The sequence below is a fragment of the Prionailurus viverrinus genome, chromosome B1, assembly GCF_022837055.1.
Source record: "Prionailurus viverrinus isolate Anna chromosome B1, UM_Priviv_1.0, whole genome shotgun sequence".
NCBI classification, from domain to species: Eukaryota; Metazoa; Chordata; class Mammalia; order Carnivora; family Felidae; genus Prionailurus; species Prionailurus viverrinus.
Window position 1 is genome coordinate 185,550,554 of NC_062564.1, and position 12,206 is coordinate 185,562,759.

At 50.9% G+C, this 12,206-nt stretch overlaps 1 protein-coding gene across 2 annotated transcripts in view; it reads left to right on the forward strand.

The window, feature by feature from the left end:
* The first annotated feature begins 2,046 nt into the window (after window positions 1-2,046).
* Window positions 2,047-12,206, forward strand: part of SEL1L3 (SEL1L family member 3) — a 104,915-nt gene continuing 94,755 nt past the window's right edge. For both annotated transcript variants that reach the window (XM_047854780.1, XM_047854781.1), the window contains exon 1: window positions 2,047-2,327. In XM_047854780.1, coding sequence (XP_047710736.1) covers window positions 2,163-2,327 — 165 coding nt within the window. In that variant the 5' untranslated portion in view covers window positions 2,047-2,162. The remainder of the gene's footprint in view (window positions 2,328-12,206) is intronic.

Sequence of the window (12,206 nt, forward strand, 5' to 3'; positions counted from 1 at the left end):
GGAAGAGAACTCCAGAGAAAGGCCCAGGAAGACAGGCGGAAATTCCAGAAATATTGTGAAGCCCCATTTTCTGGAACTGGCCAACAGTTTTCCTTCCATACACATTAAAAAGTATAGTCTATACTTTGACCTGCCCCCCCCAAAATAATATGGACACAATCTGGGACAAAGCTGCCAAATCTTTCAACCCCCCTGGACACTCAATAGAATAAATGATTTTCCACATCACACAGGAGAATTTTCAGTGCTTCGGGTCTTTGGAAGTGGGGCAGGGTGCTGGAGACAGCTGTCAAACAAAGACACTCTCAGATGTTTTAATGTAGTGCCTGCTGGATGAGGTAGGAGCAGAATGACCCTATCTACACGCCAATGGTTCTGGAAATGGGGTCTGTGGACCAGCATACAGCTTCTCAAGCCTCACCCAGGGCCAACTGAACCTGAAATTCTAGTGGGGTTGTCCAGCAACGTGTGTTTTAATAAGCCCTCCCCGGGATTCACATGCAGGCTGAAGTTTGAGAACCAGTGACAGAAGGCATTACCTTGGAATGAGTGACTGGGAGCCAAGAACCTGACCCAAGGCCGCAGCCCTCAGGTGACCTAAAAAAAGAAAGGAATGACTCAGCTCAGTTGCTGAGTGTGGCCAGGCCTGTACTGAGACGGCCGAGGGCATACCCTGGGCACTCCATCTGTACGGCCAGACTCTCCTGACGCCTGCCACGACTTGCCCTACCGTGGCGGCATCTCCAGAGGGCAAGGGCCGTGTCCTTCCAGGCTCCCAATCATTGTTAGTTCCAATACGCACAAATCCACCAGTGCCAAAGGGAAGCTCCTGAGAACTTTCGAACGTGGGTTAACTATTTCGGAGCGACAGCTACCTGCCCAAGCACTTGTCTGAACGGCTGGGCACAGCCCAGCGCTTTCCAGAGCACCAGGGCGGCCGCAAGCTGGAAGTCTCGAGGGCCAGCAGGACCCGTATCCGCGAACAGCCAGTCCCAATCTGGGCCCCACGGCCGAGGGTGTGCCTGGATTTATTCTAAAAAGTGTGCGCTTCACGAGCCTCACCCTTTCGTTTAGGGCTTCAGTACAATCGCATTGGCCTAATTAATTCGTTTTCTCCTCGGTCCGAAGTGGAAACCGGGGCACAGGGCTGCAAATCCAATGCAAACCCGCTTTGGGCGCCGATACTCTGGACAATTAAAACAAAGAGCACGGCGGCGGCGGCGGCGGCGGCGGCGGCACCGCACAAAACCCTCGGGAAACATCCAGAACGTGCCGCGAACCAGCCGGCAGGGCGGGGCGCAACCCGGGTTAAAAATGTGCCCGCAGGGAGGCGGCCCCACCCCTGCAGGTGGACAGGTGGAGGTAGGCAGGGGTCAAAATCCATCCTTAAAAGACTAGAAGCTGCGCCGCTGCGTGGCGCAACTGCAGGGGGCACAGTCGCCCTGCGCCCAGCGGGAATGGCGCCCTCGCCAAAAAAGCAAGGAAACAAAACCCATTGCACCGGCGGGAACTGGGCTGCGGGACCCGCAGAAGGAGTGGGTGGGAGCGGGAGGACGCGGGAGCGGGGTATAGAACGAGAAAGGGAGGGAGGGAAGGGAGAGAAGGGCAGGGAGAGAAGGCAGAAAGTGGAAGAGGGGGTTAGGAAGAGAAAGGTGCGAGGGGGAGATGGGAGAGAGGGAAAAAGGGGAACGGAGGGAGGGGAGAGAGGGATCGCGGACAGGAAGAGCGCCGAAGGGGGGCGGGGGAGGAAAGCGAAGAAAGGGGAAGGGGGGGAGGCGGGCCGGGAACCGAGGGAACCGGGCGGGGGGGTGGCGGCCAGGGGGCGGGACCGGGGTCAGTCCCCACCTGCGGGGTCCCCGGCCGCGGGGCGAGGTGGAAGCTGGGGTCGGAGGCAGCCGCCGGGAGGCGGGCTGGGCACGGAGGCAGAGGGGAGGGAGGGGACGGGCACTGGGAGGCGGGGAGGAGCCGGCGCTCGGCTGGGGCTGCGGGGGCGGCGACGGCGGGAGCGGCAGTGGCGGCGGCGGGTCCGGCGGCGGCGGCGGCAGGTGGCCCCGCGCGCGGCGGCCGGCCCGGCCGGGGGCGGGCGGGAAGGTGGCGCCTCGGGCGGGGGCCGGTCCCTGCACCAGGTGACCTGTTCCGGCCCGGATCCGGGCGGCCTCGCCATGCAGCGGCGCGGCGCGGGGCTCGGGTGGCCGCGGCGGCAGCAGCAACAACCCCCGCCGCCCGCGGTCGGTCCCCGGGCCGCAGCCATGGCCCCCCCGAGCGGCGGCGTCCCCCCGGGCCTCGGCGGCCGCGCTGCCTGCGCGCTGCTCCTGTTCTGCTACCTGGTGAGCGCCGGACCCTGCCCGGGTCCTCCCCTCCGCGCGGGGCCCCGGGGACGCGGGCGGGGGCGGCCGGGGACCTCCTCCTCGCCGGGCGGTACGGCGCTGCTAGTTTTCTCGCTTCCGCGCCGCTGCGCCCCGGGCGCGCCCGGCACCTGGGATGGGTACGCGGGGCGCGGAGAGGGGTGCGTGGACCGGACTTGCGGCGCGGCGCTCTCGCTCGTGTCCGTTCCTCTCCCTCCGAGACGCGCTCCGCACCCGGGTTACGTTCCCCTGGAGACCCCCCCCCCTCCTGTTCCCCACTCCCCCCGGGAGCCTCGCCAGCCGCGTTTCCTCCCCACCCGCCGCGCGCGGCTCTCCAGCCCCCTCCCTCCCCGTCCTGGGCTCCCCTCACAGTCTCGCAGCTCCTTTCCTTCCCGTGCTTAACTTCGCCTCTCTCTCGCGGCGAACGCCACCCGCCTCGAACCTCCTATTACTTTCCACCGGGGCCTCATGGCCCGGACTGTTTTCTGCCAACGCACCGGCGAGGAACCTAGCGTTTCCAGCGCTCTTCAACTCCTCCGTGGTCACTCCGGCCAAGTTGCGGATGCCAGAAAGAGATCTAGTTCTTTGTAACACGCTTACCGCCCGAGTGGGGACTTTTAGCTGCGTCTTGAACGTTGTCATTTGAGAGAATACGTTTGGCTTATGCACGTCAGTTTACAATGTGCACTCTTCTTGGCTTCTGTTTCCGTCATCAACTAAATGGCAGTAACCTATTTTTCAAAAGCAGCTCATTTAAAATACCAGAGTAATTTAAACCCTCAGAACAAGGTGGGGGAAATAGTCCTCGTCGGTTCCTTTGATGGCTTGCTTTCTTCTGCTTTGAATTCTCCTAAACAATAGTAAATTTACAGAAGGTGACACCCTTCCTGTCCAGCCTACCTTATGTTCCAGGATCCTGCAGAAACCTTGGGTTATCTCGCCATATATTACTGTAAATAAATGAAATAGAAAATGCTGAATCATGAAACTGATGTAATAGGAAATTCACAGAACGCTTAAAATTGAGCAATGTCATTGTCCAGAATTATTTTCATTTATGTGGTATTGCCCTTATGCAGAGTCTGTCTTCACAGAAGCTAAAAACTGCTTGGGAGACATTGTCAGGCATTAGAATTGGATTCCAAAGAAATTGCCACCTAGCCCAAGTTTCTTTTAACACTCTTTACTTCTTGGCTGTTGCATTTCTTGAAGCAAGAGGGTGTAAAAATGCAAATTGTAATTCTGCTTTAGAAAATACCTGTTGAGCAATCCATGCTTTGCCTCATATTTTAAAGTACCAAATTTCGTGGTTGGATTTACTTGATAGTTTCATGAGAAGTTGTCAGTTAACCTGAATGTTATTTTTTTTTTTTGCACCCGAGAGATATTATGATTTAATATTTATGCCACAGGGTTACAGCACACAGGCTCATAAATAAAACTGCCCAAACAAATGACAGGGTTTCAGTGTAAACAGATGATCCCCGTCCACAAGGCACTGGTTACCCACAGAGGCAGAAATGATATAGTAGAGTCGTGTGTGAAACATTAGTGTACAGGTGGTCTGGAAAGTTCCACGTGGAAATCCGAAGACCTGGCCAGGAGAGACCAGTTCTTGTCAGTTCCGAGAACTCAAGAGGAACAAGAACAAAGCCTAAGGACCTAGTGGTCTGTGGGAGCAGAGGCAGATGACGGAGCGGGTGTAAAAGTTCTGTTTGGACCCAGAGGGGATTTAAGAGAACAGGTCACAGAGAGGGGAAAGAGACGATACCCAAAGCATAAGGTGAGATAGTGAAGTCATGAGGTGCGGCTCCGAAGAGAGATTATAGAAAATACCGTAATGTGGGAACTAACTGGAGCGTGGATGAGTGTCTTGGCAGACAGAGAAGGATGGGATTCGGGAACGATCACGAGGAGGGAAATGTCAGTGCTTCCTGACTGTGTGTGTTTCCTTCAGATGGGCCTCAGATAGGCTACTGTACAGGAAAGACTCGGATAAACAGGCAAGCCGTTTTGCGACTCAATGAGAAGGTTTTGTCAAAGCCAGGAAAGCAAAAGTGTGATTTGGAAGATGGGCTTCCCCTTTTGTTCTAAAGGTCTGGCCGGCTGCTTAGGATTCTGTTCTCGAGGTACGAGCTACCTGAGCCACTGCCTGCTAAAAGGTAAGGCTTCCTGACCTTGGAGAAATTCAGTGTGCAAGGTGGGAGAAACCGCAAACATTGGCACAAGACACGTGAGGGCCAGAAGACAACAGCTGAAAAAAATGCATAATTGTGTCCGTTCTGCTTGTCAAGGAATGCTTTGTAGAGGAAGAGATGGGTCAGGATCTCAGGAATGTGCAGACACTGGAGGGAGAAAGCTGTCCCATAATTTGGAAACGTGAATAATAATAAGAGTAGCAATAACAGTTTGCGTTATATCAAGTCATTTATATCCATTATGCAGTATTAATTTTAACAGCAACCTTGTGAGGGAGAAGCTGTTAAGATCCTTACTCAGAGGAAGTGACTTGAGACTCAGAGAGGTTAAGTAAGTTGCCCCCGGCCACACAGGTAGTCCAGGATTGCCACCCAAGTCCATCTACTTCCAGAGCCCCAGTTCTTAGCCACGCTAACTTACTGCTTTTCTGGATCTCACTGCTTGGAACCCATTCCTCTCATGCATAGATGCATGCATGGGCCGTTAGCAAAGCTCTTACAATTAGCAGCCACTGTGCAATTGGCCAGGATGTGAGGTCATGTCTAAAGTAGCCTAAAATATACAAAGCAGGAAGCACAGGCCACAGAATAGAAGCAGGATGTTAAAAAGAAAAAAAAAAAATAGGTGAAACCAGAAAATATTTGCCATCTGTGATGGAGAGGTTAAAGATAGGGTCCTTCTGTAGTCCGGAGGCAGCTGGTGGGGGTTAGCGCTCGAGTCTGTATGAATGCGTGTCCAGGTGTAGAGCGAGTGTGCCTTGGAATGCATTCCAAAGCCAAGTCATCCGTGATTTGGGAGCTGATTCCCACTTGGTGTTATCCCCACCAGTTCGCTCGTTCGCAAGGCCTGGAGGTTGAGAGTGCTTTTCTGAACAGATGCCTTTAAGCCCCTGCCCTCGTGGGTGCGGGCTTCCAGGAGCCAGGGTCCGGAGGCAGCGGGCGCCTTTCTTCCCCATTGGCGGGGACAGAGTAACCTTCAGTCACAGCCCAAGAACAGTACTGTGACTGTAGCTAGGATACTGCCAAAGCATGAATAATTGTGACGAGGCCTGAAAGATAAGTCACGGAACGATGCCAAGCAGATTTCGGAAAAGATGATCCCTGGTTCCAGCAGCTGCCAGAAAATTCTAAGGTCACCAAAGGTCAAGATGCAGAGAGCCCCCTCAGAGAAGGTGAGGGCCTCGAAAGTAAAAGGTGACAGAATCGCTTCCGCTGAGGTCACTGGTGCTGAGCGGTGTGGTCCATGTAGAACTTGCCAACAGACCCCCGTGCCCGTCTCTTACATCATTAACTCTTACCCTCCTCCAGACCTGGCTAGACCAGCTGAGGCTGCCCCAGCCCCATCGATATCAATGGCACTTGTGGAAGGCATTTCTGTCCATTCTGAACTCTGGTCTCGAATGTATAATTTTTTCTTAAGTGAGAAAAACAGATCTCACAATGGCGAACATTGATGTCAGCTGTAGAGCCGAAATATTCAGAGTGGACATTTGCACTTGTTAGACAATCAGAGGACAGAGAAATAAGAGGGCATTAGTGGCACGGATGTACGTGGGGATTGTTAGCAGACGGTGGCTGCGACAGAATTCTCCATCAGTGGCCACAGACCATTGGTTATCCCTCTAGAAGTATTCATTAACTCCTTACTCTGGAACACAGGGCTTGAGAAGATCAAAACAAGGTATAGAGAATTCTCAATTATCTCGCTTGCCCAAGAGTGAAAATGAATATATGAAATACAGAGATCACCTTCAAACTTCGCGTCAGCCAGTAGGGTCCACATTCATCCTGACCAGAGCTCCAAAAATCTCCCAAGCCATGGTGTTTGCCTCTTTCTTTCTATACCTTCTCTTCCTGTTGACAATGGTGTGGGAGCCATGAATTGGCTGACGGAGGCAGCTGGAGGAAAGGCAGACGAGAAGGCTTAAAGAATCCAGGCAATTCAGAGAGGATGGATAGACTCAAGTAGACCATAAATAGTCCCAAGTGAATTCCTGTTACCCCATTCATCCTGTTCCCCTGAGAAAGGAGCCAAGGGGCAGGAGGGCTGTGCAGCATGTGAGGAATTGTTGGAGAGATTGGCCGACATCCTCATCCAAAGAAGGGCTTACCCTAGCTGGGGAGCTGGTCCGGTTCAAGGTGTATGTTTGTAGGTAAGACGATACCTACCCTCCCCACAACCAAGCTGTAGTGAGACGGTGGGATTTTTGCCCACACACATCCCCGCCCCGCCTCCAGGATGAGAGTGAGCAAAGTCCCAACTTTCCCCCCACCTGTAGCCAGAAAGTGGGACAGGTGGAGAGGTGAGTTGGTGAGTTGAGGGCCTCTCCTTTGGGGTGTTAACTGGGTGTTAAGAAGGACACTATCGCAGACTTTGGAGTCAGGTGGGAATTTGAATTTTGGTTCTGGTTTTTAGTAGTTGGTTGGCCTTGGGCAAGTTACTTACCGTCTCTGAACCCATGCTATTTTCTCAGCTGTAAAACTGGAATGCTGTGTCCCTCCCAAAGCCCTTGTGAAGATTAGCTTTGAAGGGAGACGTTCTGTGAAGGATGAGGTTAGAATCGAGTGAGAAAAGGGACTTTCCGCACCTGTCCCGATGCCCGCACAGAGTAGGTACTCCATGGAATCAAACCAAACTCAACCTTGGTTACCATCTTATGATTTAAGTTAAAAAGAAATAGCATATCAAATAGTATTAAAGAGGAGGGGGGGAGCAGACACAACTGGAAGCATTGATCATTGTTGTGGTGGTTTCTCTAGCCAGCTCTCGGTTTGGGGAAGGCATATTAGTAAACTGGGAAGTATTTCCCAAGGCACATCTCGATTTTGGGGTCCATATTGACATCACTGCCCGTTCGGTTTAATTGCGTGCTTTGTTGACATAAACAGGGTTTTTGCTTCTTTCTAGTCAGCAGAAATTGGAAAAGTAGGCGTTTTAAGGCAGTACAGTTACCTCTTGACTTATGGAAAGTTTGATCTGGCCAGTTTGGAGAGAAAGCACACTCATTAGCCAAGGTCTCCTTAGGTGACTGGTGGGATGGAATGGGCAGGAATGAGAAAAACACACAGTTGTTGTTTGTATATCACATGAACCCACGTACACGTGTTAGTGTAAATAAACTTCCCATAACAAGACGTGAATGATTGAAGATTTTGCAGTCTCTCTGTCCCTTCCTTAAATGACAAGTGGACCATATGGAGAAAAGAGCCAAGTTTTCTCAGCTTTTTAGAACTGGCAAGATTATTTGAATAGAATTTCTTCTTATTGATTTTGTTTAAAGGCATCAGATGCAGCCATCCTAAAAGAAGTTTAGGCAGAATTGATAGATTTTTTTTTTCCCATCCAGAAGATACATAAATTCATCTGTTTTGCAATTCCCAGGCTGAATCGAATGCATTTTGGTCTCCAATTTGGGGTCTCTCATCATGAACACAACATTAACTGACCCATTTCTTTCTTTCGAAAAAATGTACAATACATACTCAATTACACAAACACAAGGGAATCTGTTTTGTGAGTGGGTGTGACATTGTCAAATTTGACTTTGATTAAGGCTTACTTCTGGTGTAAACAGATGTTTGAGGGCTCAGGCATCTTTCAGAGCCCAGCTCCATTGTGTGCAGAACAAATCAGTAGCTTCCGAGGTGGAACATCTCTGTGACTGCCTGAATGGCATAATTTAAGGGGCACAGAAATGCCCCGTCACTCCCAAAATCTTGCTTATAGACACAGTGCGTTTAGGCTTTGCTTTTAAGGCATTCTCTTCACCAGGCTGGCATAGAAATGTAGGTAGGTGACTTTACTGCAGCACTGTTTTCATTATCACATTAACATGGATGAACTTGCCAGATGAGCAGGAGTCCAACAGGGTAGAAGGATAGGAAACGTTAAAAAATTTAATTCGTATTTTTGGTGTGGAGACATGGAAAGTTCTAGAATGTAGGGAGGTTGTCTGAAAGGTCTGGAGGGACTTGGTAGCTGAGAGAAGTCCACCCTAAATGGGTAAGGTAGGTGCCAGAGTGCCACCTTCCCTGACCTCACAGTCCCTCACGTCAGCCCTGACCCCCAGGGGCCCGGGGGGATGCCAAAGGGTGAGGGTTCTTTACAAGGAGATTAGCGAGGGCTGGATGGAAACGGAGAAGTGGAGACGGCTCCCCATCGCAAAAGACCTTGTGAATGTCAGGAATGGGAGGCAGGGACTCAAGATTGGATGGAGTCCTCTGGTTAATATACAGGTGCCCCCCCCCCCCCCCCGGAGCAGTGACCCAGGACAGACCACAGCGGGTCCTGGCAGAAACGTTCACGCCCAGGACTTTAGTTCCGCAGGAAGCACTTAACGAAAATCCTACTGTGTGCCTGCCTACCTGTATTTCAGAAGCCAGAGACATAATGAGTAAGACATGGACTCTGACCTCATAATTTCTAAACAAAGGAACGTTGGGGGTAATTTTTCACTTCCGCTAATGCAAGCTGGCATGTGAAAATACCTATGAAGGTTGGACACGTGTCATGCCTGTAGCTGAAACTCTTCAAGTTAATTGCCTGATTTTCCTGGCAGGAAACAGCTCATAAGCACACACATGACTTGAGCCAGGAAATCAGCTTCAGCTTAATCAATATTTGGAGTGTGATGTGTTGCTAATCGGTGTTGGTTTTGTACATAACAGAGGTGGCCACAACTCACGGCGTAGCAGCTGTCCACTGGGTCTCCTTCAGCCCCCAAGATGCCAGCTTCCTACGTTGCATAGGTGTCCAAAGGACTGAAGACTGTAGTGCCTTCTGGCGGGATTCAGACCTTGCCCCTAAAGCCACACACGGTGATGTCAAGGTCCCCTTTGGGGCCAGCACTCCCCCATCCTATGAAGAAAACAATTGTCCATCCCTGAAATTTCTCTTCTCTCCTACTAAGCTTCTCCCACTTTTCCAATCGTCTTTGTCAGCCCGTGAAATTTTCCAGCCCCGAAATTTTTAGCCTCGCTCGAACTTCTTATCCCACGTAGATGTTACTGAAACAATAGGGAGATGTCAACACCGCCACCAGGGAACCTTAGCAAAATAACAAATCAAGCGCCATCAACCACACGTATATGAAATTATATCTAATTGCCCAGTCTCATTTCTTCGGTATGATCGTTCCTTCAAAGTGCATATTTTCTGTCATCTTGTGTTTTCCTGAATTCTAAATCTAGAATAAAAGCTTGATAATCTTAGAACAGGAGTCGGCAGACTATGCCCCACGGGCCCGCCAGCCAGCCGCCTGTTTTGGTAAACACAGTTGTACTGGACCACAGCCGTGCTTGTTCGCTTGTGAGTTAGTTGTCTGTGGCTGCTTTCGGCAGAGCCGAGTAGTTTTCACGGACACCAAGTGGCCTACAAAACCGAAAATACTTACCATCGCGCCCTTTTTTTAGAGGAAAAGTCTGTGCTCGCTTCAAATCTGGAAGCGCACCATCCAGGAGAAATACGACGTAAGCCACAGATGCTAGTCACATAGGTAATTTCAGATTTTCTAAAAGCCACGTTGAAAAAGCAAACGGAGGGGCGCCTGGGTGGCTCAGTCGGTTAAGCGTCCGACTTCGGCTCAGGTCACCATCTCGAGGTCCGTGAGTTCGAGCCCCGCGTCGGGCTCTGGGCTGATGGCTCCGAGCCTGGAGCCTGTTTCCGATTCTGTGTCTCCCTCTCTCTCTCTCTCTCTCTCTGACCCTCCCTCATTCATGCTCTGTCTCTCTCTGTCTCAAAAATAAATAAACGTTAAAAAATAAATAAAGATAAAAAGCAAACAGAAAGAGGCAAAGTAAATTTTAGTCACGTGTTCGATTTAGCTTACTGCGTCTCCGTACGACCATTTCTACATATAACCAGTATAAGAAATATTAATGAAGTATTTTGCCTTTTTTAAAAAAATCGTCTTTGAAACCCAGTGTATGTTTTACACTTACAGCACAACTCCCTTTGGACCAGCCACGTGACCAGTGCCTCATGTGACTTGTGGCTACCGTATCAGCTTAGCATGAGTCTAGGACCCATAAACCTTGGACTTAGTTTTGCTGCACTTGAGACTTGGAAGTACGTGCAAATAAAATAATCTTCATGTGCATAGGTAGAGATTTCCTTTGAAAACAGAATTTTGAGGGAAGGGCCCGGAGAGAGTATGCTGTCAGGTGTCCTACACCTTCTTCATTTTCATCTGTCACCACCGATCTCCGCAGTGATGAGCCCGATGTGCGGAAGGTCACGGGTCATCAAGCAAAACTGAAACCGGTTTCCACGTGCCGTGCTTATTCACTTGGGACAGTGGACTGTGCGTGTTTAGCCCTGAGATGTAAGATAACGGACACTGTTACCAACTGCACTTTGCAATGAAATCTGGTGAAATCGAATAGCCTTCCCTCCAGAATTTGGTTTACCAGAAAGATTCACTGGAGTTCCTAGCGTCAGTACTAAACGCGTGGTTAGGGGTGTCTGGGCGTCTCAGCCAGTTGAGAGTCCAACTCTTGGTTTTGGCTCAGGTCATGATCTCATGGTTCGTGAGTTTGAGCCTGGCGTCGGGCTGTGTGCTGACAGGGAGGAGCCTCCTTGGGATTCTCAATCTCTCCTTCTCTCTCTGCCCCTCCCCCACTCACTCTGTCTGTCTCTGTCTCAAAATAAATAAACTTTAAAACAATTTAAGGGGTGCCTGGGTGGCTCAGTCGGTTGAGCGTCCGACGTCGGCTTGGGTCATGATCTCACGGTCCGTGAGTTCGAGCCCCGCGTCGGGCTCTGTGCTGATAGCTCAGAGCCTGGAGACTGTTTCAGATTCTGTGTCTCCCTCTCTCTCTGACCCTCCCCCGTTCATGCTCTGTCTCTCTCTGTCTCAAAAATAAATAAACATTAAAAAAAATTAAAAAAAATAAAACAACTTAAAAAAAAGATTAAAAAATAACTGAAGTGGGAGGGGCGCCTGGGTGGCTCAGTGAGTTGAGCGTCCAACTCGTGATTTCAGCTCAGGTCACGATCTCACGGTTGTGGGATCGAGCCCCGAGTCGGGCTCTGTACTGACAGCAAGGAGCCTGCTTGGGAGTCTCAATCTCTCCCTCTCTCTCTGCCCCTCCCCTGCTTACGTGTTCTCTCTTGCTCTCTCTCAAAATAAATAAATAAACTTAAAAAACAACTGAAGTGGGTGAAGAGGGCTGGGGTGAGTCTTTAAGGAATACATAAGAGGAATGAGGAAGAGGTTTAAAGTCATTCTCTGAGAAAGAACACAAGGTAATATTTAATATACCACAGCATGTGTTGGACTCTAGTCCAGTTGCCTCACTAACTGGGCCAATGTCTTCTTCCCAGGGAACTGAGCGAGGGCAGCGTTAGGGGCACTTGGTAGGAGGGACACCAGCCACCGTTGGCCGCTGTGCCATCCAGCTTCCATCTGCACCTGTGGCCTCGGTCTTCAGCCACCCTCTGCTGTGGGCTCGAGGCCGGATTCCCGTCTTGAGCGGCGGGCCAGACCTCCACACGTCCGACAAGCCACTGCTTATGGACAAATGCTGGGGGTATCTCTCATTCACAAGGAAGCCGAATTCAGCCCGGCAACTCTTCAGTCTTGCTGTTGTGTGCTGTGGGGTGAAGAACGGGGGGAGAGAGAGAGTGAAAACGGGGTTGGGGGTGGGGAGCTTCTGGGCTTGC